The 26,368-nt window shown below is 38.9% G+C and overlaps 1 protein-coding gene across 3 annotated transcripts in view; it reads right to left on the reverse strand.

The window, feature by feature from the left end:
• Positions 1 to 4,236: 4,236 nt before the first annotated feature.
• Trpc1 (transient receptor potential cation channel subfamily C member 1) overlaps positions 4,237 to 26,368 on the reverse strand; it is a 50,000-nt gene continuing 27,868 nt past the window's right edge. For all 3 annotated transcript variants that reach the window (XM_031344025.1, XM_031344024.1, XM_031344023.1), the window contains 9 exons: positions 25,641 to 25,772; positions 22,562 to 22,757; positions 19,796 to 20,132; positions 16,673 to 16,812; positions 15,871 to 16,014; positions 9,512 to 9,687; positions 7,801 to 8,002; positions 7,367 to 7,561; positions 4,237 to 6,128 (listed from right to left, as the gene is read on the reverse strand). In XM_031344025.1, coding sequence (XP_031199885.1) covers positions 5,901 to 6,128; positions 7,367 to 7,561; positions 7,801 to 8,002; positions 9,512 to 9,687; positions 15,871 to 16,014; positions 16,673 to 16,812; positions 19,796 to 20,132; positions 22,562 to 22,757; positions 25,641 to 25,772 — 1,750 coding nt within the window. In that variant the 3' untranslated portion in view covers positions 4,237 to 5,900. The remainder of the gene's footprint in view (positions 6,129 to 7,366; positions 7,562 to 7,800; positions 8,003 to 9,511; positions 9,688 to 15,870; positions 16,015 to 16,672; positions 16,813 to 19,795; positions 20,133 to 22,561; positions 22,758 to 25,640; positions 25,773 to 26,368) is intronic.

Genomic DNA, 26,368 nt, shown 5'->3' on the forward strand with positions numbered 1-26,368 from the left:
TTAGAGGAAGGGACTCCATCTATGCAGCCATGGGAGAGTCATCATCCACATTGAGTGAAAAATGTCCAGTGAGGATGCTTTAGGGTCACCACATTCCAGGCTGCAGCCACTCATCTGTTGTTCTGTCAGTAAGATTAATAAACTCACTGATGGCCCAGGGTGAATTTGAGTGGAACCAAACTTTGGTTTGTCATTGGAACTGTAGGAGGGCAGGAAGCCCTACTTAGTATCCCCCCATAGGGACAATTTCCCAAACACATTAAAATGATCTTCATCATTTTAATTATAAAATTATAATCCCACTGGATTGGTAAGAGGACCTGAATAAATGGACAGATGTGCTATGTATATAATAATATGTATATAATGTATAACAATAATATAATATATAATAAATGGACTGAAAGTGTTGGGAGCCGACTCCTAGCAGAAATCGGTTATCATTTCTGCAGGCATCTCGGGCTATTTACTTACAGATGGTACTTTTCCACCCTGACAAGAGACTTGTTTTCCTAGCATGATGTTTTTGCAAGAAGCCCACCACTGAATACACTCTGGTAACAACCTGTTTTTCTGGACTTGTGGTTAAGTGTGTCCAGCTGCACTCCCCAGCTTGTGCTTATATATACCCAGAGATGCCTTTCAATAGACGAGACTTGGTCAGACAGACTGTCTTATCTCTATTCTTCGAGTCACTTGCTCCTCTATCCCCACTCTCTCCCTTGCAGACCCCGTTGACTGACCCTCGGACCAGGTCATGAAAGACATTTGTTTGAGGGGCAGAGGGGTTATCCCAGCATACAGTTTACTAAGGAAGACAGTGAAGGGGAATGGAGTCAGTGATCAGTGTCAAAGCTGTTTATCTTTGGCAATTCTCTCTTTAAGAATTTGCTATTCTGCAGGCTTCTGGTAATTTGATTCCCTGTTGATGGGGACTGGGAGGGAGCACAGACTTAAAAAAAGGCTTAGTTTCTCTCTGGTGCAAGTACCCCTGCTGGCCAGGCAAGGCTAGGAGTTTGTTAACATTTTGTGAGCCAGAGAGAAAAGAAAAGGAAGAAAGGGAGAAATTAAGCACACACATAGACACACACAGATACCACACACTTGGGTTAGGCCCAACACCTATCTCAACAATTCCACAAGTGTTCATGCATACTTACATACATACACATATACATATACATATATGTGTATATATACATATACACATATATGTATATATGTATACATATACATATACATATACATATATGTGTATATATACATATACACATATATGTATAGATAGATAGATAGATAGATAGATAGATAGATAGATAGATAGATGTTAGATAGAGATAGACAGACACATTAATATATACATTTGGTCGATGGGTCTGAGTTCCAAATGCCACACTTTATTTCTGGCAATTTATACCTTCTTAGGCAAAAATTTTTTTTATAAATTTACCTCGTAGATAAAATGTTACATGAAAGGATGTCTATAGTAAGTTCAAAGCAGTGTTTCATTCTATAAGCTCAGTACATGTTTAAAGCAACAATTTCACATGGCCTTGCTTTATCCCAGTGCACACCTGTGGTTTCATCCTCGGACCTGACCTAGAATGAATGTTTTTCCTTGATCACAGATATGTCCCAAGTCTATTCTCCCTCTTGAAATTATAAAATCTCATTGCATTCCTTATTATGCAGCCTTTACTTACTATCCTATGAGGAGGAGACACATTCTATTCTTGATTCTTTATTACATCTTTCTGGCAAAATAACTAAGACCAACTTCTTAAATTTTCTTCTTAAAATTATTTGAATCAAATCAGAAATGCTATAAATTAATTCATCTAGAATTAATTCATAAAAGTTCATTTTCCTGCTGATCTGCAGGAAATTTGCCCAATAGGGTGGGTTGATGTCCAGGAATCATTAGGCTGTGTAATGGCAGGAAAGTCATATCAGCAATGAGAAGCAATCCTGGGACAAAGTCCCAGGCTGTGCCTCTCCAGAGTATACCCATAACAGCCATGCAAAATGGTGGGCCATCTCCAGGAAATTCACTTGCTTGCCATAGCCGTTCCTAGATGGCTTCTGACAATTGCTAAATTATAACTTCATCCCTTTAGTCTCTAGATTTGATGTAATTCCAATCAGAATGTCAATCTAGTTTTTGTTAGAAATTGACCATTCTTTGTGTGAAAAGGCAGATAACCCAAATAGTAAAATTCATTTTGAAAAGTGTATCACGTAATGGCAATTATCTATGTACTCTCCATCATCGTGCTGACAGATGCCAGGGAGCCAGTCTTTCCTGGCTAGACATCACAGATTAATTCCTTTGTAGTAGTAAACTTTAAGATGCCTGTTGTTTTCTTAGTTTTTGTTTGTTTGAGACAGGGTTTCTCTGCATAGCCCTGGACCTCAATCTAGACCAGGCTGACCTTGACCTCACAGAGATCTGCCTGCCTCTGCCTCTCAAGTTCTTAGCTCTTTTAATCATAACAGCATTATATAATTCCCATCAGGTTGACACAGCATAATTCTAACATTAAAATTCAGTGTTTGAAGCAGGGGTTCACCATGTTGTTCTGGCTAGTCTACAGTTTGTCATGTTGTCAAGGCTGGCTTAGAACCTTAAAATCCTTCTGCCTCATCTCCCTAAACATTAGGATTACCTATGCCACCAGACTCAGCTTAAAATTCATCATTTTTAACAAAAGCACAGTTTTCTGAGTTGTGCAGTTGATCTTCTTTTGCAGATCCTATGAATCAATGATTTGACTTCAGTTCCTAACATTTTTTTTTCTTGTGTAGTGTTGCAGAGGAGTGTGCGGTCTATATCCTTTGTGACTAGCTTGTTTCACTTTTACAGATTCATCTGTGTGATTGCAGGTATCTCCAGTCTCTATGTGTGGTGGCTTTATGTGTTAACTTACCTAGGACTAATTTCATTTCCCAGAACTCTCTTTGTGTGCTTCCAATTAGGGTGTGAGATCTGAGGTGACATAGCAGCTTCTTTGTTCTTTCTGCCAGGACTTTTCTGACTCACATATGTTGATTCATCTTGCTGAAGTGGGGGCAGCTGCACCTTTCTTTGGTTCTCTTTTAGCAGTTCTGATTCCTGAGCCAAAGGTATGTTTACCAACACACCTCCAAAGGAGAGTGGTAAAGGCAACACTATTGCCCCAGGCTACGACAGCCTAAGACTGAAGGCACATGAAGAAGACTTCCTCTGAGTCCTTTTTCATGGCTGCTAGCTTATCTTTGCTCTTTAGTTTCTGCCTCTCCTTCTTAGCTACTACTGTGGGGACTTTCAACATTTGATGCAAGACAAAAGTACCATCAATCTAACAAGCATGATGTGTATGAGCAAACACAGGAATGCACACATGCACACAGTGTACATGCTTGTAACTATCCTAACAGCTTTGTTTCTCTGCCTGAACTTGGACTAATAATACATCCTTTTCTTTCTAAATATATTTATACTATGCAAATATACAATTCATCCATTCACTTGTCAAAAGGATTTTAGTTGCTTTCAGTTTGGAACAATAACATTTTCATGAATGATCACATCCTAATCTTTGTGTGGATATATTAATTAAAATATGCCATCCTAGGAAAGACCTAACAGTTAAATGGTATTGCTCCTAGAAGTGGGAAGTATTGCTGAGTGTCTGATGTTGGTATTTTGCATTGTAAGACTTTGTGATCATAAGTTAAAAAAAACACTAAATTTTATAGATGGCATATAAGTTATATCTCAAATATTTTCCTCTGTGTGTGTGTGTGTGTGTGTGTGTGTGTGTGTGTAGACGCTATGTAACACAGCATGCATGTGGATGTCATAAGACAACTCGTGGGAGTAGGTTTTCTCCTGCTATGTAGGTACCAGGGATTGAACTCAGGTCATCAGGCTTGGTGTAAGCACATTTCCCCACTGAACTATCTTTCCATCCCTGTAGTATCTCAGATTTAAAAAGTAAACGAGAGGCTAGAGAGATGGCTCATCAGTTAAGAGCACTGGCCGCTCTTCCAGAGGACCTGGCTCAATTTACCCGCTACATGGCAGCTTACAACTATCTGGTACTCCAGTTGTAGGGGTCCCAATGCCTTCTGGCTTCTGGGAGTACCAGGCACACACATGGTACACACATACACATGCAGGCAAAACGCTCTCACACATAGAATAATTAAAAACTAAAAAGCAAATAATAGTAAAATGCTCAAGCTCTATCAAACTTATGATCTAATGTCAACTTTTATTCACTTTCTTCTTACAATATGCTGTCATTCAAAATATACCTCATCAGTAACTCATGCACACATAGGTACTCTATAATTTTTTTTAATAATTAGGTATTTTTTTTAGAATGACTAAAAATCCTGATGTAAAATCCCAACTTGGAAGCGCATAATCCCATTGTAGACAAAATATATAACTTTACAATAAACATTTTTATAAGAATTTGCCCAAAAGAGGGAACACTTAAACCTGAACATTAAAAACAAATGTAAAAAGCAAGATGAAAGCCAACATTAGAATCCTCAGCTGCCCCTGGATAGGTGGTGCTCGCAGACCAGGGCTGTCTGCACTCTGGCCTCAGTGCCAGCTGACATTCAGTTAAGGAGGAGACTCCTCACCAGACACGCTGGAAGAATGTCCATGCGATAGCTGGGAAGGCTTCAGCCACACCCTTCCATGAACAACGAAAAGCTGTCAATTACTCTTTTTTATTTTCAAACAACAATGCTTTACATCTCAAGCAGCAAGCATGAGGCCACTTTTGTGGAAGCTATGGCAGGCTCTGAGGAGAACACTTGGGAGGAGGAGCTCAAGAGCCTTCAGGTGAAGGAAAGCAGCTTTCTTCAGGGCCCCAGTGCTCTCCAGCCAAGCCCACTGTGACCACACGTGAAGACAGCAGCTTCTACTATGATAATGAGTTTAGTACAACCTGAAAAATTAGAAGGAAAAGCTAAACTAACCAAATGCCTAGAGAAGTAACTTTGTAAATATATGGACAAATATTCTATGGGTAAAAGATGGCTACTATTTTTCTAAAAAATCACAGACTTCTATAAATACTTAAACATATACACTACCTCAATATAGAGAACTACATATAAAATGATGTCAAAACAAAATTAAAAATATAAAATTATTATAACTATGTAAAAGTAAATATATTACACTATAAATACCAAGGTGAATTTAGATAGATAGTCATAAATTAATTTTTTATTATTTTGTTTTTCCAAGACAGGATTTCTCTGTGTAGCCCTGGCTGTCCTGGAACTCATTTGGTAGACCAGACTGGCCTTGAACTCAGAGATCTGCCTCTGCTTCCCAATGCTGGCATTAAAGGCATGCGTCACTATGCCTGGCTTAAATTCAAATATTTATTAGAAACTTTTCTCTGTTGCATAAGATTCCAACAAAAGAAAAACTAGGGTATTTTAGATGAAACTATACTCCTAAACAATATATACTGAACTTTGTGTGAACTCCTAAAACAAGAGATTTAAACACCATGAGCTCTTCATTTCAAGTGTGTCTTACGGTAGCTGCATTTGCTGATCTTCATTATATAAAATGGAGTGGGCCATGTGTACACTGATAGCTGCCCCTCTTAAACATGATGGAGGTAAACACTGACCAACTAAGAAAACAAAAGAGCATGCTAGCAAAACTGTTTTGCTTCTACAAAAAGCCACAGACAGGTTTTAAAAAACTAGCTCTATATACATATTTTATATGACATATATTTATGCTACAAATATTTAAAGAATGGCTTTTGTGTAATTGTTTATGCCCATATATATCTTATTGATTTAATTGCAAGGTATGCAAATACAGTCTTTCAGATTTGTTATGGAAAATTATTTCTACAAGATTTAGAAAATGGTTAATTTCTTGGATAAAACATAGCATATTTAGAAGTCCGAAAGCCAAGCAAATCCCTTATTTCATTTCGGAATTTTGACAGATCTTGGCGCAGTTCATTGAGATTCTCCACGGTGGCCTGGTCTGTGCTCTGCATCTTCTGTCGCATGGATGTCAGGTAGCGATGCACAAGGCAGCACATCACTTTCTGGTAGTTCTCATCTCTCTTTTGCTTCAAGTTTCTCCACTCCTTCAAAACAAGCAACCATATGGTAATAAATGACAGCAGAACAACATATGTGTATGTTGAGTCATATACACATATGTAAGAAGACATGTACATATACACATATAGACATGTATATTTGCAGTGCCTGAGTGAGCTCAGGGCCACATGTCTGCTAGGCAAACGTCTGCCATCATGTTACCCTCCGGCCCCAGAGACAATATTTAAATGAGGCAAGTTTTAAAAAATAGTCACAAATACGTGCTTTCAATAAATTTAGAGGATAGTTTACTTTGGAAATGTCATACTCAGTATATGCCTAAAACTACAAAGCCTGCATATCTGTCTCATTCCCTCTCATTTAGGCTGATTTCCCTTAAAAAGCTCAGTCTTAGTAACACTTGGTCTACTGCAGAGACATGTAAACTAACACAGCAAACCAATCACCCACTTCCTGTCTTTCTTACTTTGTGAGTAAAGAATGGTTTTACAGATGAATCTTTGTAAACGATTTTATAATGGACAACTTGGTCTTCAACTCTAATTAAGCAAAAATTTAACCAGACCACAAGGAATTCTGTTTTCCCCAGTAACCTTTTACAGTAACTGCTACTTACTGATATATTTTTAATTTCATTTATAATTTTTGGAAATTTTCTCTTACGTAACCTCTTAAATGGTGTTCCCTGTTTTGTTTGGCTTACAGAGTGTGAAATATTTATTGTCTGGTCTTTTAGGATCCATGATTTATAAGCAGCACACACTGTATAAGAAATATACTGAGTAACTTTCAAGACTTAAAAATAGTATGAATAATAATCATTCCTTAAACCTTTAGTGAAAGTCTATGGGAAAGGAGCTCATGTGTTAGGGAAACTTGAAAACTAAGAAAAGAACCAAACCAACTAAAAAATCCTTAGTTCTAGTTTTTATTCTCAATTATTTATTGAGTTTTTATACTCTATCGTAAATCACACATTAGGAATGCAAGTAAAACATGTCAGCATGGCCCTTATCAAAGCTGCAGACTTGTGCTTTGAAGCATCTGAGCTGGGCATGCCATACACAGCTGGCAGCAAGCACCTGCCATCCCAGCCCATGGTGAGCAGACACAGGATGAAAACTGTAGACCAACCTGGTCTACAAAGCCAAGTTCCATGCCAGCTATATAGTAAGACTGTGTATCAATAAATAAGACAAAGAAAGAACTACAATTGAAATTAAAATTGTAAAACTGGTGCAATTCAAACCTCTAATCTCACCTTTAAACTGTTTTGACGTTTGACCTTTCCTTTCGAGGTATGCGAACAAACCCACTTGCTGAGGCTACTGATCATATAGCAGATCGTCTTTGGAGAAGGAATAATGTTGAAAGGTGGGGGCAGTGTACATTTGTCATCAAAGTAGCTAAGCCATAGCTTTGCTCGAGCAAACTTCCATTCTTTATCCTCATGATTCTATTAGGAAAGGCAGGATAGCATAAGAACACAGACACACACTGAATGCATATGGCAAGGCTGGTGGAGACACTGATTAAAACTGTCTGAATGTTCCCACATCCTTTAGATTAAAAGGACTGGTCAAAGATGTGCAGTTATTAGACATTATATTTTTAAATCTATATTTAATTTAAAAATATTATTCATAAACTCTGTAATGCTTAGCTACTTGGTTTCATGCATTTCATGTGACTTACTGCTATCAGCTGAAAGCTCTTGTGAAGCATGGCTACCAGCAGCTTTGTGAGCACAATCACAACCACAACATTGTAAGTTCCAACAATCACAGCTCCAACGAAGGACTGCAGCTCTTCCCCATAGCTAAACCTGGTGACAAAGATGGCCACATGCGCCAAGGAGAAGATGTACCAGAACAGAGCAAAGCAGGTGCCAATGAACCTGTAAGGGCAAGTACATTCTGTTTAAAAAGGAAATTAATTAGCAAAAACAGACAATGCATTTATATCAAAATTATACATATGTACATTAGTAATTCTTTTTTAATATAAAATATTTTTTGTTTTATTTTGTATTTTCACAGTATGTATAGTCTTATTTTAAACGTTATTTTTATTTTATGTGTATGTACCTGAATGTATATATGAGTACCACATGCACGCAGAATCTTGTACAGGTCAAAAGAGGGCACCAGGTCCCCTGGAACTGGAACTACAGCTGTGAGCCACCTGGTGGGTGCTGGTAACCAAACCCATGTCCTCTGCAAAAGCAGTAAGTGCTCTTAACCACTAGAACACCTGCCCAGTCCCTAAAGATCTTATTTTAAATGTGGAAATATGTACAAAGATATTATTCCTATTTAATTTTTTTGCTGCCTTTCTAGTTCCAATACAGCAGTCCATAGGGTATCTAGTTAGATTCTATCAGTCCTCTACTTCAGCCTTCAGGTGACTTTAAATTGCAATAGCTCTAAATCATTACAATGACAGCAAGGTCTTACATGATCACCCCTATGGCCTGTCTATCTTGGCCAGCGCAGAAATCTTATTTGTTAAATGAGAGGACAATTTGACACATGATAAGAACACACAGGGGCTGGAGAAATGGCTCAGCGGTTAAGGCGCTGACTGCTCTTCCAGAGGTCATGAGTTCAATTCTCAGCAACCATATGGGGGCTCACAACCATCTGTAATAGAATCTGATGCCCTCTTCTGGTGTGTCTGAAAACAGCTACAGTGTACTCATACAAATAAATAAATAAATAAATAAATCTTTAAAAAAATATTAAAAAAAAAAGAACACACAAATGTGCAAGTCCATACTTGTCTGTATTTTATTTAACAACGAGGAGAATAATTTAACAACGAGAATAATTTAACAACGAGGAGAATACACTGGGGGCGTAACTTCAGTGTTTAGCACTTGCTTAGTGTATACACTACCCTGGCTCGGATCTCCAGCACTGGAAAAGGAACTTGATGGAGTATTCTGTCTAATTTATAGTGGCTGTACCATTCTTTATGATATGCCAGGGGACTGGTTCTCAACTCTAGTGACCTCTCAAGAAACGCTGAAAACATGAGTGCCCTGGGTTGTACTGGTAACCAAGAGTTGCTACATGTATTACTAGTTTAAAGGCCACGATGCTGAACATTCTAATATATGAGATGGATGGAAGAAATTTCCCAAGGTGCTAAGAGTGTAAAAATGTCAAATGTCCTCTGTTCAGACAGATTTCAGTAGAAAAGACACAAGGAATGATTTGGATCTACTATTTAAGACCCTAGAGGTAAAGATGATGAAAAATGATTCAAGAAAATGAGCATTTGTTAATGCTTACAGACATTCAAAAAGGATTTCTTAAAAGAACAATTTCAGTTGCATTTGTGTAATGAGTAGTCCACGCAGAGCCTCAATAAAGTGCATCTGGTAAACCCTGAAGACACTCACGAGTGGAAGGTGTCGTTGCTTTGCTGTTCACAGAAGATGCCCACACAGTCCTTCTGCTCTTTGGAAGTGTACCCTTTGTCATAGAGCTGAGTCAGTCCAATCGTGAAGGAAAACAGAACAAGGAGGAACATTCCCAGAAATTTCCCAAAATCTTGTAACATTTGTCCCATGGAAATCTGTGGACATATCACACAGGTGTACATTAAAACTGTTGGGAAAACTATGTATTAAATATGAACTTATACAGTAATAAAAGGAAAACACATAATCCACAAGTCACACCCTTTATTTAGCCTGGTTAAATTATTTCTATATGTTAAGAACATCAAAACTCCAGCTGTGGGAATATAAAAAATAAACCCAATAACCCAGCTACCTGACAAGGCCATTCTATCAAACCAGTACCAGGAATACTAAGTGCACAGCCCTTGCCACACAAAGTCTTCAAAGGGTATTATTGCTGTGGAGGGAGAATAAGGGCACGGAGATCTTCATCTCCTTGTATTTATTATTGTTCTTGTTGTTTTTGTTGAGACATAGACAATGGTCAATCTTGCCATCAGACACACAATCCTCCTGCCTCAGCTTCTCATATGCTAGGATTATAGGCAAGCATCACCATTGCTGGTAACATGGGGATTATCTAAAGGCCAGTTAGCAGAGATAGAAGGAAAGGACTATCAAAAAAAAAAAAAAAAAAAAAAAAAAAAAAAAAAAGTAAAGGAAAATAAATACTTATATTTATGTGGCTTCTTAAAGTTTTAGTAAATCATTTTAAAATGAAGCATCTCATCTGATTTTGTAACCCACTCTCAGCTAACTTCTAAATGACAGTGTCATCATCCAGACTGCCTTTATTCCTTTCCAGAAGTGACCGTCTTTCCCTCACTCCCCTGACATACGACAGCACCTTCTGTGTAAGCTGCTCTAGTACTACGAGGTAACATCTTTTGTTAACCCTCATGGGACATGAGAGACTTTACTCAAGTCTAACTTCATTTTATTTCCTACTCCTTCAGTGTCTGAAAATTAGGTACTTTTAATAAATCTTGATTTTTTTTAAATTAAGGAATATTTTGACAGTACTTCTTAACATTTATTATGCATCTTTTAAAAAGATCTATTTTTATTTCATATGTAGGAGTACTTGCCTGCACGTATGAGTATGTACCATGGTCCACAGAGGCCAGAAAATGGCATTGGATCTTGGAACTGTAGTTAAAAAAGGTTGTGAGCCACCATGTATGATGCTAAGAAACAAACATAGGTCCCTATTAAAACAGAAAGTACTCTTAACTGCTGAGCCTTCTCTCTAGGTCTTACAGGACTTTTTGAAGAGGAATTAGTCCTAAAGGGTAGCCAACGGGTAGAAAGTACAAAAAGGTCCACCTACTTTAAAAAAATGTATCATTGACAGAGGCAGCAAAACATAGGACATTCTAAACATTGTTTAAAAAGAGTGATGTATATTTGTATATATTATATATTTACATGTTCTATGCTTGCATAGAATACTTATTGAACATCACATAATAAAAACAGTACAGGGTGAGTGTGGCCATGCACACCTGTAAACCACAGTACTAGGAAAGTAGAGGCAGAAGAATTCTGAGCTCAAAGTCAGTGTGTGTGTGCGCGCGCGTACGCGCGCATGTGTAGTATCTACAGGCGAGTGGCCAAGCTCCTTTATCTCATAGAGTGAGCCGGCTCCTTAAGCAGAAGCAGTGTGAGATGCACACATGAGCTGGGACCCTGGCTGTAGCAGTGACTAAGCCATGTGGAGCTTTCCAAAGTCTGCACTGCACTCCTCTGGCACTCTAGCAGAATTAGGATAAACAGGAGAGTTTAGAATCGCCAAACTCAAAACGGGAGAGAGAGAAGAGACACATTTTCCTTAATGTACTGGCACTAACTTTAGTGGGTCCCTTAGGAAAACAGTCGATCATTCAGACTGTGATATTCAGAATATGATACTTGAGTCAACAGGGAATGTTCTAAGGCAGCAATAAAACAATTGCTTGTGACAACTTCAGGAAAGATGACCTTTGAAGAATATTTCTGCACTGTCCACTTATTTATAAAGTTTTTGAAAGTGACCAATTATGATATAATTTTAATTTTCAAAAATAATTTTCAAAAAACTTTAACATACACAACTAAGTTTTAACACACAACTAAGTTTAAGAAAAATAAATGTAAGCAACTAGAATATCAAGGTGAGTAGTGCTGAAGGAGAAGAGCAGAAACCGATGTCAGTTCTTGCTAACACAGAACTAGATATAGTACAGGACACAGCACAGTAGTGTGCTGGCTTGAATGCAGAACTTGTATGTGATGGGCAAGCAGCAAAAACAGCAAAAATTTTTTTGTGGACAGAAAGGTGATAGCATTATGCATTTGTAAATACAATAATATAACATATGAAAGTATAAAGAAATAAAAAAGAATTAAACTATCAATACTGAAGTTTATAAAGTAGTTAATACTAATGCAGGCTGAGAAAAAATGTTCTTGATTGTCAAAAAAAAAAAAATGGAAATAAAGCTGTGTGCAGCAGAATGCACGGGCTGTCCAGCACTAGAAGTTGAGACAGGAGGATTACAAAGGCCCATGGACTCACATGTCTAAGTAACAGCAAAACCCATAAGAGAGAGAAAAGAGGTCTGGGGACATGGGCCATCAGTAACATGCCTACTACACAGGCGTGAGGACCTGAGTTAAGATCCCCAGCACCCAAGTGAAATGCTAGGCCATCTGCAGCATGGGGAGGACAAAAAAATACAGCTCCAGAGCTCACTGGCCAGATAGTCCAGACAATCAGTGAGTGCCAACTTTAGTGAGAAATCCTGTTTCAAAAGATAAGGCAGAGAGCACCAGGTGTCAGGGAAGACACCTGCAATCAATCTCAGAACTTGATACACGTGTGTGCATGCAAATGAACACTCACACACGCACACAGAAAGAGAGACACACAGACAGGATCACAGGATACTACTATAAACAACAAATTAGGTCGTCCAAATAGACAAACAAATAACTAGAAATAGACAACCTTCCAAGATTAAGTCATGAAGATATAGAAAGTCTATAAGTAATATAAAAAGCCTATAATTAATATAAAAGTTAAACCAATAACAAAAATCTCTCAACTAAGAAAAGGATCAGATGACTCCAGTGAAAAGCTCTATGAAATGCTTTTTAAAAATTACAAGGGGACTGGAGAGATGGCTCATGGTGGAATACTATTCAGCCATTAAAAAAAAGGACATCATGAATTTCACAAGCAAATGGATGGATCTAGAAAAAAATCATCCTGAGTAAGGTTACCCAGACCCCAAAAGACATGCATGGCACATACTCACTTATAAGTGGATATTAGCTATAAAGTACAGGATAACCATGATATAATCAACAGACCCAAAAAAAGCCAAATAACAAGGAGGGCCCAAGGGAGGAGAGTTGAATCTATTTCAGAAGGGGAAACAAAACAGGTATCAGAAGTCAATGGAAGGACAGACCTAGGTGGAAGAGGGGAAGGGGGGAGAGCTGGGTGGGGTCAGATATAGAGAGAACAGGGAGAGAAGAAAATGAAGCAGTGTGGAGGAGGCAACCTCTAGGACATGCCAGAGACCTGGGATGGGTGGAGGCCCCAAGGGGCAGATGGGGGTGACTGTAGCTGAGACTCCTAGCAGTGAGGATTATGGATCTAGAAGTGACCACCTCCTCTAGCCAGGCAGGACTCCCAGTAGAGGGAAAGGGACAGTAACTCACCCAAAAAATCTTCGAACCCATATGTGTCCTGCCTACAAGATGTTCAGGGACAAAGATAGAGCAGAGACTGAGGGAATGGTCAACGAATGACTGCCCCAAATTATGACCTATCCCATGGGCAGGAACCAATCCTGACACTATTAATGATACTCTGTTATGCCTGCAGACAGGAGCCTAGCATAGCTGTCCTCGGAGAGGCTCCACCCAGCAGCTGACCAAAATGAATGCAGAGACCCACAGCCAAACATTAGATAGAGCTCACAGAGTCTTGTTGAAGAGTTGGGGGAAGCACTGATGGTCCTGGAGGGGATATGAACTCCACAAGAAAATCAAAAGATTCAACTGACCCTTGGGATCTCTCAGAAACTGAACCACCAACCAAAGAGCACACATGGGCTGACCTAGCACTCCCCTCACCCCACGCGCATATGTAGCAGTTGTGAAGCTTGATCTTCATGCAGGTCCTATAACAACTGGAGTGGGGGCTTTCTCTGACTCTATTGCCTGTCTGTGGACAGAGTTCCCCTAACTGGGCTGCCTTGTGCGGGAGGGTGTGCCTAGTCCTGCAGTGACCTGATGTGCCAGGGTGGTTTGGTACGTTGGGAGGGGAGAGTAGGAGAAGCCATGTGAGGGGGAACTGGAGGGGTTTCAATTGGGATATAAAGTGAATAAATAAATAGATAAAGGAAGATGATGTTATAGCATTTTCTCTGTCCAATCACATTAGGGCAGTGACAGGTCTGTGATTGGAAAGGAATAGGGAGGCTGAGCTAGAAGTTTAGAAGTCAGGTAGGTCAGAGATCAGAAGGGAAGCAGGAGAGAAGTCAGCATGGAGGCAGGTGAACAGGAAGATGATTCAGACCCCATGTGGCTCTGTGTGGTTCCGTGTGGTTTTAAACAGCCACAAGTAGCTAAGGCTTTTACAAGGTTAGAATAATTGGGTTAAAACATTATCATTTGGCTCTGAAATTATTGTACTGGCATGTTATACATTGTGACTTTATTGATATATAAACCTGATTGGATAATTAAGCCTTAAAAGTCATGTTTCTACCAAGTAACTAGGCGCTAGATGACTGATTGTGGGGTGTGTGGGGCGCTGCATGTAAACGAGATGCCTTGCTAGCTGGGAGAGGATAGCAGGACCCCGCAGAGACATAGAGATGAAGCCGGTCAGTACCAGTACTAGAGCAGTGGACCAGCAGGGCAGGAGAGTCTGCGGGGTAATTATCTTTTAATATTTCCCGCAACAAGATAAAATTTTTTTTTGTTTTTGTTTTTGTTTTTCAATACAGGGTTTCTCTGTGTATCCCTGGCTGCCCTGGAACTAACTGTGTAGACCAGGCTGGCCTGGAACTCAGCCTGCCTCTGCCTCCCAAGTGCTGGGATTAAAGGCATGCGCTACCACTGCCTGGCAGAAGATGAAATCTTAAGATACAAGTAAAGCTAACAAAAAAAGTCCAAGTCTTTTGTTCTAAAAACTACAAAATTGTTCTGTTTAAAGAAATAAAAGTCTTCCATGAAGAGAAAAAAGAAAGAAAGAAGGAAACAAACAAACAAACAAAGTGATCTGGGAAAGCCCTGAGGAGCAAGCCAGGGGACAGCATACTTCAATACCCTCTGCTTCAGTTCCTGCTTCAAAGTCCCTGCCTTGACTTTCTTCAGTGATGGACTGTGATATAGAGCTATAACTAGCATAAGCCCTTTCCTCCCCAAGTTCCTTTTGGTCATGGTGTTTTATCAGAGAAAAAAAAACAAAACAAAACAAAAACAAAACAAAAAAACCCTAAGAAAGAAGCTGGTACCAGGCTGTGGAGTAGAGCTGGGACACACCTGTGTGGGGAAGACTTGGGTGGCATCTGACCTGTTTATGCCTATCATGTTATTTCTTCCTCTTTAGTTCCTCTGGGCTTTTTTCTTTTTCTTCTTACTCTGTCTTATTTTTTGATAATTTCAAATACCAATTTATATCCTTTGTTAGTTTGTTAATGATAAGTGCCTTATCTCATAGATTGCCTTAGGGCTTAAGACACCCATCTTTATTTTATTACAACCTATTTTCAAGTATCACAGTACTTTGTATATAGTAGAAAGCCTTAAAATAGTGTATATTTCTCCCACACTGGTCTTATTGTTATTGCTGTCATTCATTTCACATGTATATATCTATATGTTAAAATCCTATAGATGGGGCTACTCAGAGAAACCCTGTCTCGAAAAACAAACAAACAAACAAACAAACAAACTCCTATAGATGGTATTTTTCTTAAAAGCCAACTACCTTTCAAAGTTTAAATATTAAATTTATTTTGGTAAAAACCAGACTTTTATGTTACTTCTTTCTGTGAAACTTAACAATATATTAAGAATGTTTATAGTCAAAGAATGAAGGGAGGAGGACCACATGGACCACAGCTTGATTAAGTTTCAGTACTTAAAAGAAAATTATCAATGAGGCAGAAGCAAAGTCTTGCTCATCATTTTCAAAAGCCAAGTAGAGTTTTAATATCATGAGAACAGTGTGGAAGTGGATAAGCAGACTCAACAGTAATGACATGTAGTGAACACTTGTGGAGACCTTTATTTACCTGCAGTGGGCCCAAAATAGAGCTGGTTGTATACATAAAGAAGAGCCGAAGGTAACTCAGAACGTTTGCAAAAGCAAACAGCCCTTCTGCTACAAGTGTGGGGTGGAATGCATCCCAGTCCTTCCGGTCAGCAAAGTCGTGAAACTGGAGGCAGGAGAGAAGCCAAAGTCAGTCAGGAAAATGAAGAGAAACATTCTAAAATGTCTGAAATGGTCATCTTGTAGGAGATCTAAATAATGTTTTAGCCAAGCAATATTATCAATCAGGCAATATTATGTATCTTAGTTCCTTAAATATGACACCCCATAGCTAACATAGAGTCTAGCATATTTTCTGGCTTTGAGAAATCATGAATATTTATGAAAGTAAAATTATAAGATATTAAGTAAATGAGCTAAATGAAGAAATAAAACATTTGATAGAAAGAAAATACCTAGGACCTGGATTTAAATCATCTTTTTAAAAACTATATAGTCTTAGGCATGTTATTAATATCTCTGAGTCATTTTCTTACTGGCAAAATGAGGATAATGACTTCTGTTCTGTCTTTAAAAATTGCTATGAAAATGAAATTAGATACAGTATATCTAAGATCAACCATGGTACCCAACATATTGCAGATAACCATTAATGAAAAGGTAAGCCATTCAAAGGACTGTAAAAGTAAGCAACCACATTTACACAGATGATTTTAAAGTGAAAATATATATCAGACATAGATTTAGGTCTATATTAAGTCTGAGTTACATACAGTTATCTTAGGTTTTAAAGTAAATGATTTTGATTGGCATTAAACAGTCACCTTGTTGTGAGCCACCACTTTGAGGGCAAAGGTTGCCAAGTAAAGGGAATTCATAACAAAGCTGAGCTGGTTACGAGATTCTTCTAAGAAGTCTTCCAGCCCCTCATACCACAGTCTCTTTATGTCTGACCAAATCATCCCTAAAATGATAAGAAAAAAGCCAGGTTTATTAATTCAACTATATGCTAAATAATACTTTAAGAGGCTCTGTTTATAGCTCTTGGGTTACTATATCCTGATATAAGTGTATTCCAAAGGCAGTAGGAGGTTAGTGGGGGGAACACCAGCCTTTTAGTGAAAATCTCTTAAAACTTGAAAGAAAAAAGCCATTATGTTTCATGTGAGTTAAAAAAAAATGTCATGTTTTATATTGGCTAGAATGGGATACTCACTGATGTGAAAAAAACTAGGAAGATAAATGCTTGCATGTGAGCTGCCCCCAAGGTTTTGTTCTCAACTCTTGACAATTAAATATAGTACTTTAATGATCTTATCCATCTAGTGGCTTTAAAGTAGCATCCATGTGACAACAGTCTCAAATTTCTGTAATTTTTGTGTGATCAGTGAATGTATGCATGCATGCACATATGTATAGAAGCCAGAGATCAATTCAGTTGATTTCCTTAATCACCTCCCACCTTACCTCCCGAGACAGCATCTCAGTGAACTTGGAGCTCATTTCTGGCTGGCCAACAAGCTCCAGGATCCACCTGTCTCTATCTGCATAGCAATGAGGATACAGGTGTACAGTGTAATGCATGGCTTTATGTGGTACTATGGACCTGAACTCAGGTCCTCAAGCCTGCACAGTAGGCATTCTACTGACTGAGCCATCTTCCCAATTCCTTAAACACATATATTTAAACTTAATTTATAAAACAACTTCTATCTCCAAACCTCTCTCCTAAACTCAACTTATTTAGGCACTTTTCTGCTCTGCACCTCTAGTGAGAGATGTATCCTACTGAGCTTATCTCTGCCTCAAATTTACACTTGCAGATTGTCTTCTCATTTCAGTTATTAGCACTCCATGCCTCTAGTTGTTCAATATGAATCAATTCATTGCTTGTATCAACCCCAACTCCTACTTCTTCTAGACTTCATACTCAATACAAAAGCAAATCCTGTCCTCCCATGCCCCCTTCAGGTAGAGAACCCAGATTCAGCCACCACTCTAAACACTCTGGCCCCATTTCTAAGCATGGCCTCTAGACTCATACTGGGAACTCTACACAGCTATATGACCTGCCTGAAAATCATGTGTCCCATACCTGTCTTCCAGCCCCCACTCTGGCCACTCCTCCTCAGGTATGGAGCCCAGACTCATGACACCAACTCCACCCATTCCTTCAGCTAAGGGCTGCCTATCTCTAGGTGAGGATGCTAGATTCACTATCAATGCTACAGGCTCCCACTGCCTGACTACAATTCCCCTAGATTCCCAAGGGTGGGGCCTAAGCTCTACTCAGCTGGGGTGTAACTTGATGAGTGCAGGTGACAGGAAACAGGTCCAGACACCCACTCGAAATGAAAGGCAGGATTTCCATACTAAGAAACATTAACTCCAGATGCGTAGACCATAAAACCCATCCTCATGAGTGATGCCACTGTGCTTCACAACAGCCTACGTGACTTCTATGTCATCTTAGGGCCAGGACAATCCTGGCTTCCAGGCAGTATGTTTACTTTAGTCATTCTCACCAGACCCTTATCTTGTTTCTAAGTCAACAAGAAACCATCTTAGGGATGGAGCCATAGTACTCTCCTAAAAACTTCAAGGTAAACAGTTTTTATGCTTTGTTGTACCTATGGGGCCGAATTAATTGTTATCTGAATACTTTTTCCCCAGAATGACACTGTGCTTAAATATGGCTAAAGTAAACTGATCTGGCCAGACTCTAGAAGTCCTGGTCCAGTGCCAGGTGCAGCAAATTTGGGCTGAGTGAGTGTTGCTCTCACCTCCTCCTGGATCATCTTATTCTGCCAGCACTAAAGCCTACAGAGAAGCACCATAATATATGCAGTTGGTAAACTGCTTGCCATGCAAGACTGGGGAAGTGAATTCAGATTCCAGCCTAGACATCAAAAGCCAGGTCAGAGAAAGTATTGGCTCAGGACCCACCAAGACCAAGTTCTCAGCACAAAAGAAGTTTATTTGCCCCGGACGGACAGAGGGCAGGAAATAAAAGATAAAGATGACAGGAGGTAGAAGATGATCAGGAAGGGGAGGGGAACATGGGAAAGGAAGAAAGGGTATTTGTTCCCCAGGGGAAAGAGGAGCACACAAAGGACTGCCTCTGGATAGAGGAGACAGACACAGCACATAAGAAAATGGCAGGTTATAAAGTTATAAGAAACCCTGTGTTAGGATATTAGGATGTTAATTTTAATTGGGCATGTTAACTAGGTGAGTCAAAAGGGGCTTCTGATTGCTGGACTTTAATACTTTCATAGCTGGACCTTGGTAATCAGCCTCAGGAGGAGGAAGTGACCAAATAAGGGATTAGACCTTGGTGGCTAGCTTTAGGAATCTAAGGGTTTTTAGAAAGTCAGAGGAATGGAGGAGGGCAAGGCTTGCCAGAGGCATGGTCACCACACTCACCACATGCTGACCAGAGTTCCTTTACTAGGTGCATAGTGTACCCCAGCAATCCCAGTGCTAGGGAGGCAGAGACAAGTAGATCCCTAGAGCCAGCCAGTCTATCCATACTGGGGAGATCAAGGTTTTGTGAGAGACCCTGCCACAAAAACAAGGTGGAGAACAGCTGAACACAGCTGAACACATGCACTCAACTTTGACTTTTGTCCTCCACACATGTACATGTACACACATACATTTACACACATGTACAATAAAAAAACTTTTAACTTATGCACACATATGCAGAGAGAGAGAGAGAGAGAGAGAGAGAGAATTTTGACTTTCATATATTTAAGCAATATGAAGTTATAAAATCAGGAACATTAACCTTTGTAAAAGTATTAGATCAATGATCATGAAAGTGTTCATGTCTTAGCTGTGCCAAAGGACAAAATTGCAAATTAAACTCCATGCTCATAATGTCATTAAGCAGGGCATATTAAATAACAAAGACAAATCCCCTGAGCTCACCTGACACTTACCAATAATCCACAGTATGAGAAGGTAGTCTATTCTCTCCAGGGCTGGCCCCATTGTGTTTTTCTTGTCCTCGTTGTAGACAAGTGAGTAGAGATTTAGCAACAGCAAGAATGTAAAATACGATGCTCCATGAATAATAAATTTCATGAAAGGTGTGTGAATGATTCTGCCAAACTGAGATTTGGGAGCTATCAAATAACACAGTGACAAAACTGGCCAGAAGATGCCGACTGTCAAGACAGTCATTATCTTCTTACAGGTGGGCTTTCGGCGGTAGCCTGACATCTGTCCGAACCAAACAGTGTTCAGGAACTGCTGGCAATTTGACTGGGAGACAAACTGAAAAGGACATACAGAAACATAAAAAACAAAAAAAGGGGAAAAACCCTTTAAGACAGTAACTAACTGATATTCAAAGTATTAACATTAGGAGAAAAGCCTACAAAGTTTAGTTTCTCTTCCTCTTACAACTAAGAGTAAAGGGGTTCAGAGAATATGGAGCCTGGTTACACAGATTCCCACCTAGGCTCTGACACAGACTAAATGACCATGAGTAAGTTTTCAGGCTCTCCAAGCTTCCCAGCCCTCAGTTCTAACATCTGGATAGCAACAGTAGTTCCTCATGAACTTGTGAAGAGTCAGTGTCAAGTTGTTAGAATTTGGCCTTGTTCACAGCACATGCCAGTTTAAGATTAACAGCATTAGCAGCCTAGTGAACTAATCACATTTAAAGACTGTCATGAGCCTTTATTAGCCAGCACAAAGCATTAACTAATCTTTGAGAAAGGGCTGGCTTTAGTTCCTAAGTTCTAAGGAATGAGATGGCCTGATGAAAAATGGTCCATGTATCAGATCTAGACACACGTCACAAAAGCATGGAGATCAACTTAAAATATATCAGAGATAATAATTTCCCCCTGCAGTGCAGGACTGAAGTTAGGGCCTTGCACATGGTAGGCAAGTGTTCTACCACTCAGCCAAGTCCTCAGCCCTCTTGTTAGCCTTCACTCCAGACAGTCTTGCTAAGCTGACCAGGCGCATCTTGGACTAGAGATCTTCCTGCCTCCATAGCTGGGATTACAGGCCTGAGCCATTAACAATACTCTTTTAAAAATTACTTTTAAGATTTTTTTGTGTGTATGTTTTACTTGTATGTATACCATGGAAGTGCATGGTATTTGCAGAGGTAAGAACAGGACATTGGTATCCCTCATAAATGAATCACAGATGTTTGTGTGCCATCTCATGGGTTCGAAGAATTGAACCAGGGTCGTAGGCAAAAGCAACAAATACTCTAAACCACTAAGCCACCATGCCAGCCCCCTAATAATACTCTTAAACTTGGTTATTAGTAAATTTCATGTGAGAAGAAAAATCTCAAATAAGAATAAAATTCTAGTTCAACTACAGAAGTTAATTTGTGCACGTTTACACTTTTTTAGCTTACAAAATTTAAATGGCAGTATTTTTTAATATTCTTTAATCAAATTTCATATTACCAATCTATAGGTAATATTATTCAAGTAATCTAAAATAGCATTTTGTCAGTGTTACATTTAAAAAGAAAAATTGGTGTCATACACCTTTAATCCCAGCACTTAGAAGGCAGAGGCAGGCAATCTCTGTGAGTTTGAGGCCAGCCTGGTCTACAGAGTGAGTTCCAGGACAGTCAGGCCTACACAGAGAAACCCTGTCTCAAACACCAAAAAAGAAAAAAGAAAGAAAGAAAGAGATTTATTCTGGATTAGAATTTAATTTGCAGATTTCAGTCTAATTAAAAAAATAATTGAACAGCATCTAATCATGGTTATCAAGAATTTTTCTAATATAGCTATACTCATTTTTAACAATTGCATAGCATGTCATTCTTTAATTTTTTAATTTTGTTGTATGTGCACAAACACTTGGCTTACATGTATATGTCTATGTACCAGTTGTGTGTTTGTTACCCACAGAGACCAGAATAGGGCATTGGACCGCCTGAAACTGAAGTTACAGACAACTATGAGCTGACATGTGGGTGCTGAGAAATGAACCTAGTCCTCTAGAAAAGCAGCCATCTCTCCAGCCCCTTAACTTCTTTGCTTATTCTTCTGTTGGATTTCAGTGTTCTGGGGAATTTTAATTTGTCCCACATGTTGAGATACCTGGGACTGAAAGTCTTTTTTAGCACTTTTGTTTTTTAGCAGCAGCCAGAACTCAGGGATGTTACCTTTCCCTGAATATCAAGGAAAATTCAGCCCTATTACTGTACTTGGCATCCTTAATATAATGATAATTAGAAACTATACTAAGTAGTATCTAGAACAGCAATATTTTAATTACAAATGTTCTACGTCCACAGTGGTTTGAGGCATGGACATGGATTCTCTATATTCCTGCATGGAGAGGTGGTAGGAGAGGAGGCCATCACTGTTCCCACCTGTCCTCCAGCTCAGTAACCTGTGGTTCCTGTGGCCAGCAAACTCTAGTAGAAATGATGCAATGTGACTTCTGAAAGGCTTCCCTCAGGGTCATGCTGTCAACTCACCCATCTGATCACTCAGCATGCTGGAACCACACTATTCATGGTCCTGGCTGATGTGCAGAAACCAGAGATCTGACCTTCCAAACAGGATCTTTCTACTTTCAGACACTAGCATGACCATTCCTTTAAGCTATATATACATTATTACATTATAAATGTTATACTGTTTATATTGCTACAACTTTCATTTTATGTAAGAACCAGAATAAAGAAGATAAAAATATCACAGAACGTTTCATACCTCCTTCTGGTTATATTTGATAGCAAGTTTCAGACGACTTAAATTCATCCTTTCTTCTAGTAGTCCCCGTTTGTCAAGAGGCTCATCACTAGAAGTATGGTTTAGGATAACTTCCAGTTCACGAGAATTCCGGGCTTGTGCGAGCAAATCTTTAGCAAACATTTTGCACTGACGGGCTAGTTCTTCATAATCATTCCTACAAAATGCAGTCTTCTGTTAGGGCTGCCACTCCCACTGCCCAAGGAGATTATATCCCCAGAAATTACTTTACTAGCAGTATTTAAATTCTGACAGGACTACATAAGGTCTTCTCTCTTTTTGCTGACACAGGAGCTTCCTGGTGCTGAAATTCTTCACAGCTTTGGAGAAACATGCTTCCTGTGCCCACACTGATGATTTCAGGTGAGCACAGTCTACTTTATAAACACTGAGAAATGCTTAGAAAACTTGCTCAGTTTTTCACTTCACTCACTTCTCATTCTCTGTACGATGGTGTCTTACGGTTTTTCTGCTGTGAACAGACACCATGACCACGGCAACTCTTATAAAGGACAATATTGAATTGGGGCTGGCTTACAGGTTCAGAAGTTCAGTCATTATCATCAAGGTAGGCAGCATCCAGGCAGATTTGGGGCTGGAGGAGCTGAGAGTTCTACATTTTCAAAGAAAGGCAGAAAGGGGAAGACTGGTTTCCAAGCAGCTAGGATGAGGGTCTTAAAGCCCATGACACACTTCCTCCAAAAGGCCACACCTCCAAATAGTATCACCCCCTGGACCAAGCATATTTGAACCATCACAGATGGCTAAAATTTCCCTTGACATTAGTCATGTAAACAATAAAAACAATGCTTTTAATATTACTAGGTAATTTAAGCTTACAGTAACTTTCAATTATACCCAACATATGTATGCTATTCTAATACTGAAAAAAAATTCTGACATATTAAAAGCACTCATTTGAGTGAAATTCAAGTTAAAAAAAAAAACTAACTGCATCTCCTAAGGAACTCTCTTTAGAAGTATTATTTTCTACATTTTACCACTGTGTTTGAATTACTTATAAAACATGTCTTTAATATAATTTGTGAGAAATGAGGTTTTAGTACATAATTCTTTTTTAAACATCAATTGCATTCAACTTATAACTCAGTTAATCAAAAATAAGTATGTTGCAAATAACTATTAGTCCTGTATATGAGACTGGACATTTGAAAATAATTTTATTTGGCTCTTTTCTCATGCAGAAAAAATATGAGAGCAGGAAGGCATGCACTGCTCACTCTTCCCATAGGGTGACTGGTCCAGGAGCTGGCTGGCTGAAGCTACAACTCTACCCTCAGCCTCTTCCTTAGAGGCAAACATTTTTCTCATTCTTTACATTATTATATAACCTAAGAACAATTCACTGGATTTCTTTGACAAATAAAGTATTTATTACATGGCTTCTGGCTTAGGAATATAACTGCAAATGGGAACATGCATTTAAGATGGCTAGAGCAAATATATAATTTATTGATCTAATTTGTTTAATCTCTAAGAGATTATGAAAGATATTAAGTGCTTGTGTAAGTTAGACAGATTCAGTTAGTGATGAGCAAGGATCTTGCACCCTAATTATAACTTTATTGTTTTCATCTCCCTCTTGTTTCTCATTTTGGTTTTTTAAAGACAGGGTCTCTCATTGGGTAGCCCTGCTGGCCAGGAATCACCAGGTAGACCAGGTTGGCCTTAGTTCTTCTAAGTCTCAAGTGCATAATAGTTCTTCTTCTGTCTCTCAAATGCTGGGATTAAAGGTGTGTGTCACCATGCTGAGACACAGTTTTGCTGTGAGCTGGCTTCACACACCAATCCTCTTGCTTCCCCCTCACAAATGGTAGGATTGCAGGCATGTGGCACCATGCCGAGCTATAACTATGCTTCTTTCAGTTTTAACTCTGCTTTTAACTCGATGCTGACTTTAGTAAAAACATCTTGCTTTTGCAGACCTTTCTCTGCCTATTAACACCAGATTGAAATAGTTATGTTTTAAGATAACATTTAAATCTAACTTTATTTTTTCATGACTATAATACAATCATAGTTGTTGTACAAATCTATTTTTGGAAGGAATTATGTAAATTATAATTTATATGGAAAGAAGAATAAGGTTAAAATATGAAATTCTTCATATTTAAATACAATTTATTCATAGCCTCATGTCTTAATAAAATTAAGTTTTTAACTATGTCTTATGAGTTCCTCAAAGTATGTATGTATGTATGTTGTGGTGGTTTGAAAATGCTTGGCCTTGTTAGGAGGTATGACCTTATGGGAAGAAATGTGTCACTGTGGGGGTGGGCTTGAGACCCTCCTCCTAGATGCCTGAAAGTCAATCTTCTCCTAATGGCCTTCAGACCAAGATGTAGAACTCTCAGCTCTTTCTGCACTATGCCTGCCTGGATGCTGCCATGCTCCCACTTTGATGATAATGAGCAGAATCTCTGAACCTGTAAGCCAGCCCCAATTAAATGCTGCCCTTTATGAGTTGCCTTGGTTATGGTGTCTGTTCACAGCAGTAAAACCCTAAGTAAGACAGATGTCATATTGAGTTTTTCTTTTTAATGTAATGTACATAAAGAATAATAGTCTTAAACTTTAAAACTTATATGTAGGTTTTTCGTAAGTCTCTGGACTTATACCTTTCAAGAACATATTATATACACCTGTATTAAAGCTAATGAAAACTGTGAGTCTCTAATCCTTCTCCAGTGTTAACCTTTCAAGATGGAGCAGAGCCACACTAGCAACTGTGAAAGGAAAGTGTTTTCATTGTAAAGTCCCTGTCGGCACTTTACAAATGGGAGCTGGCAAGAGGGCTCCACAGATAGGTGTTCTGCCATAAGGATACTCTCAAGGTCTGCCTGGGGACTCAGGGGCTAAAGAGCAGAGGACAGAGAAGGAGTGGACTAATTAGCACCAAGACACGTTCCTGAGACAGAGAAAGGAAATTCCAAGTGGCAAAACTAGTCAGCTTATGAACAGATTGAGGCAGAAAAGTCTATAATAAGAGATAATAACACGCACATCCATTCTTTCCCACCTGAATTCCACCTCCACAAGGCTGAGTTCCTTTAAGTCAGCACTAAGTTCAAATGCTCTTAGAATTGGATCTTCCTCTGTTAACATTATTAGAGCTGGACTGGCCAGACATCTATAGATATCAAGACGAAACCTGTGATAAAATTTGATTACACAAGGTAAAATAAAAAAAAAACAAAAACCTTTGTTAGTTTTAATCTGCAATCTTTATAAACATATAAAGTATAAAATATTTAAATTTAACTAAACATATGCTTATTTCAAGATATTTCCATAAGAAGAAACACCTAAAACTTAAATATTTTGAGAACAAACATTGGAAAATATTGTCCACAGCTTTAAGTTACTGTTTCTTTTCAAACATTCAAAGTTTTGGCTGCCTTGGTTTATACATGCCTGCAGTTTCATTTCTCAGGCAGCTGAGACAGGATTGGGAGTTTGAAGGTTACAAAGTAGGTTTCAGGCCAATCTGGGATACATACCAAGAACAACTTCATATGGCTGGAGGGGTCATAGACCAGAGAGGAGAAACACTACTTCCTGATGTTTTCCTAAAACAACAGAGCTTCCAAATCCTTGTCTTTATACCCACAGATGAGTGTATCTCTTGCACCTTGTTAGAGTAGTTTCTTTTTGCAAAAGATTGAGACTCTTTGAGGAAACCCACAACTAATCAAAATGCAGAACCAGGAGCTTTTGGGTGCACAACCTCATCTTATACATCTACAA

This window comes from Mastomys coucha, unplaced genomic scaffold (genome assembly GCF_008632895.1).
Source record: "Mastomys coucha isolate ucsf_1 unplaced genomic scaffold, UCSF_Mcou_1 pScaffold23, whole genome shotgun sequence".
Taxonomy (NCBI): domain Eukaryota; kingdom Metazoa; phylum Chordata; class Mammalia; order Rodentia; family Muridae; genus Mastomys; species Mastomys coucha.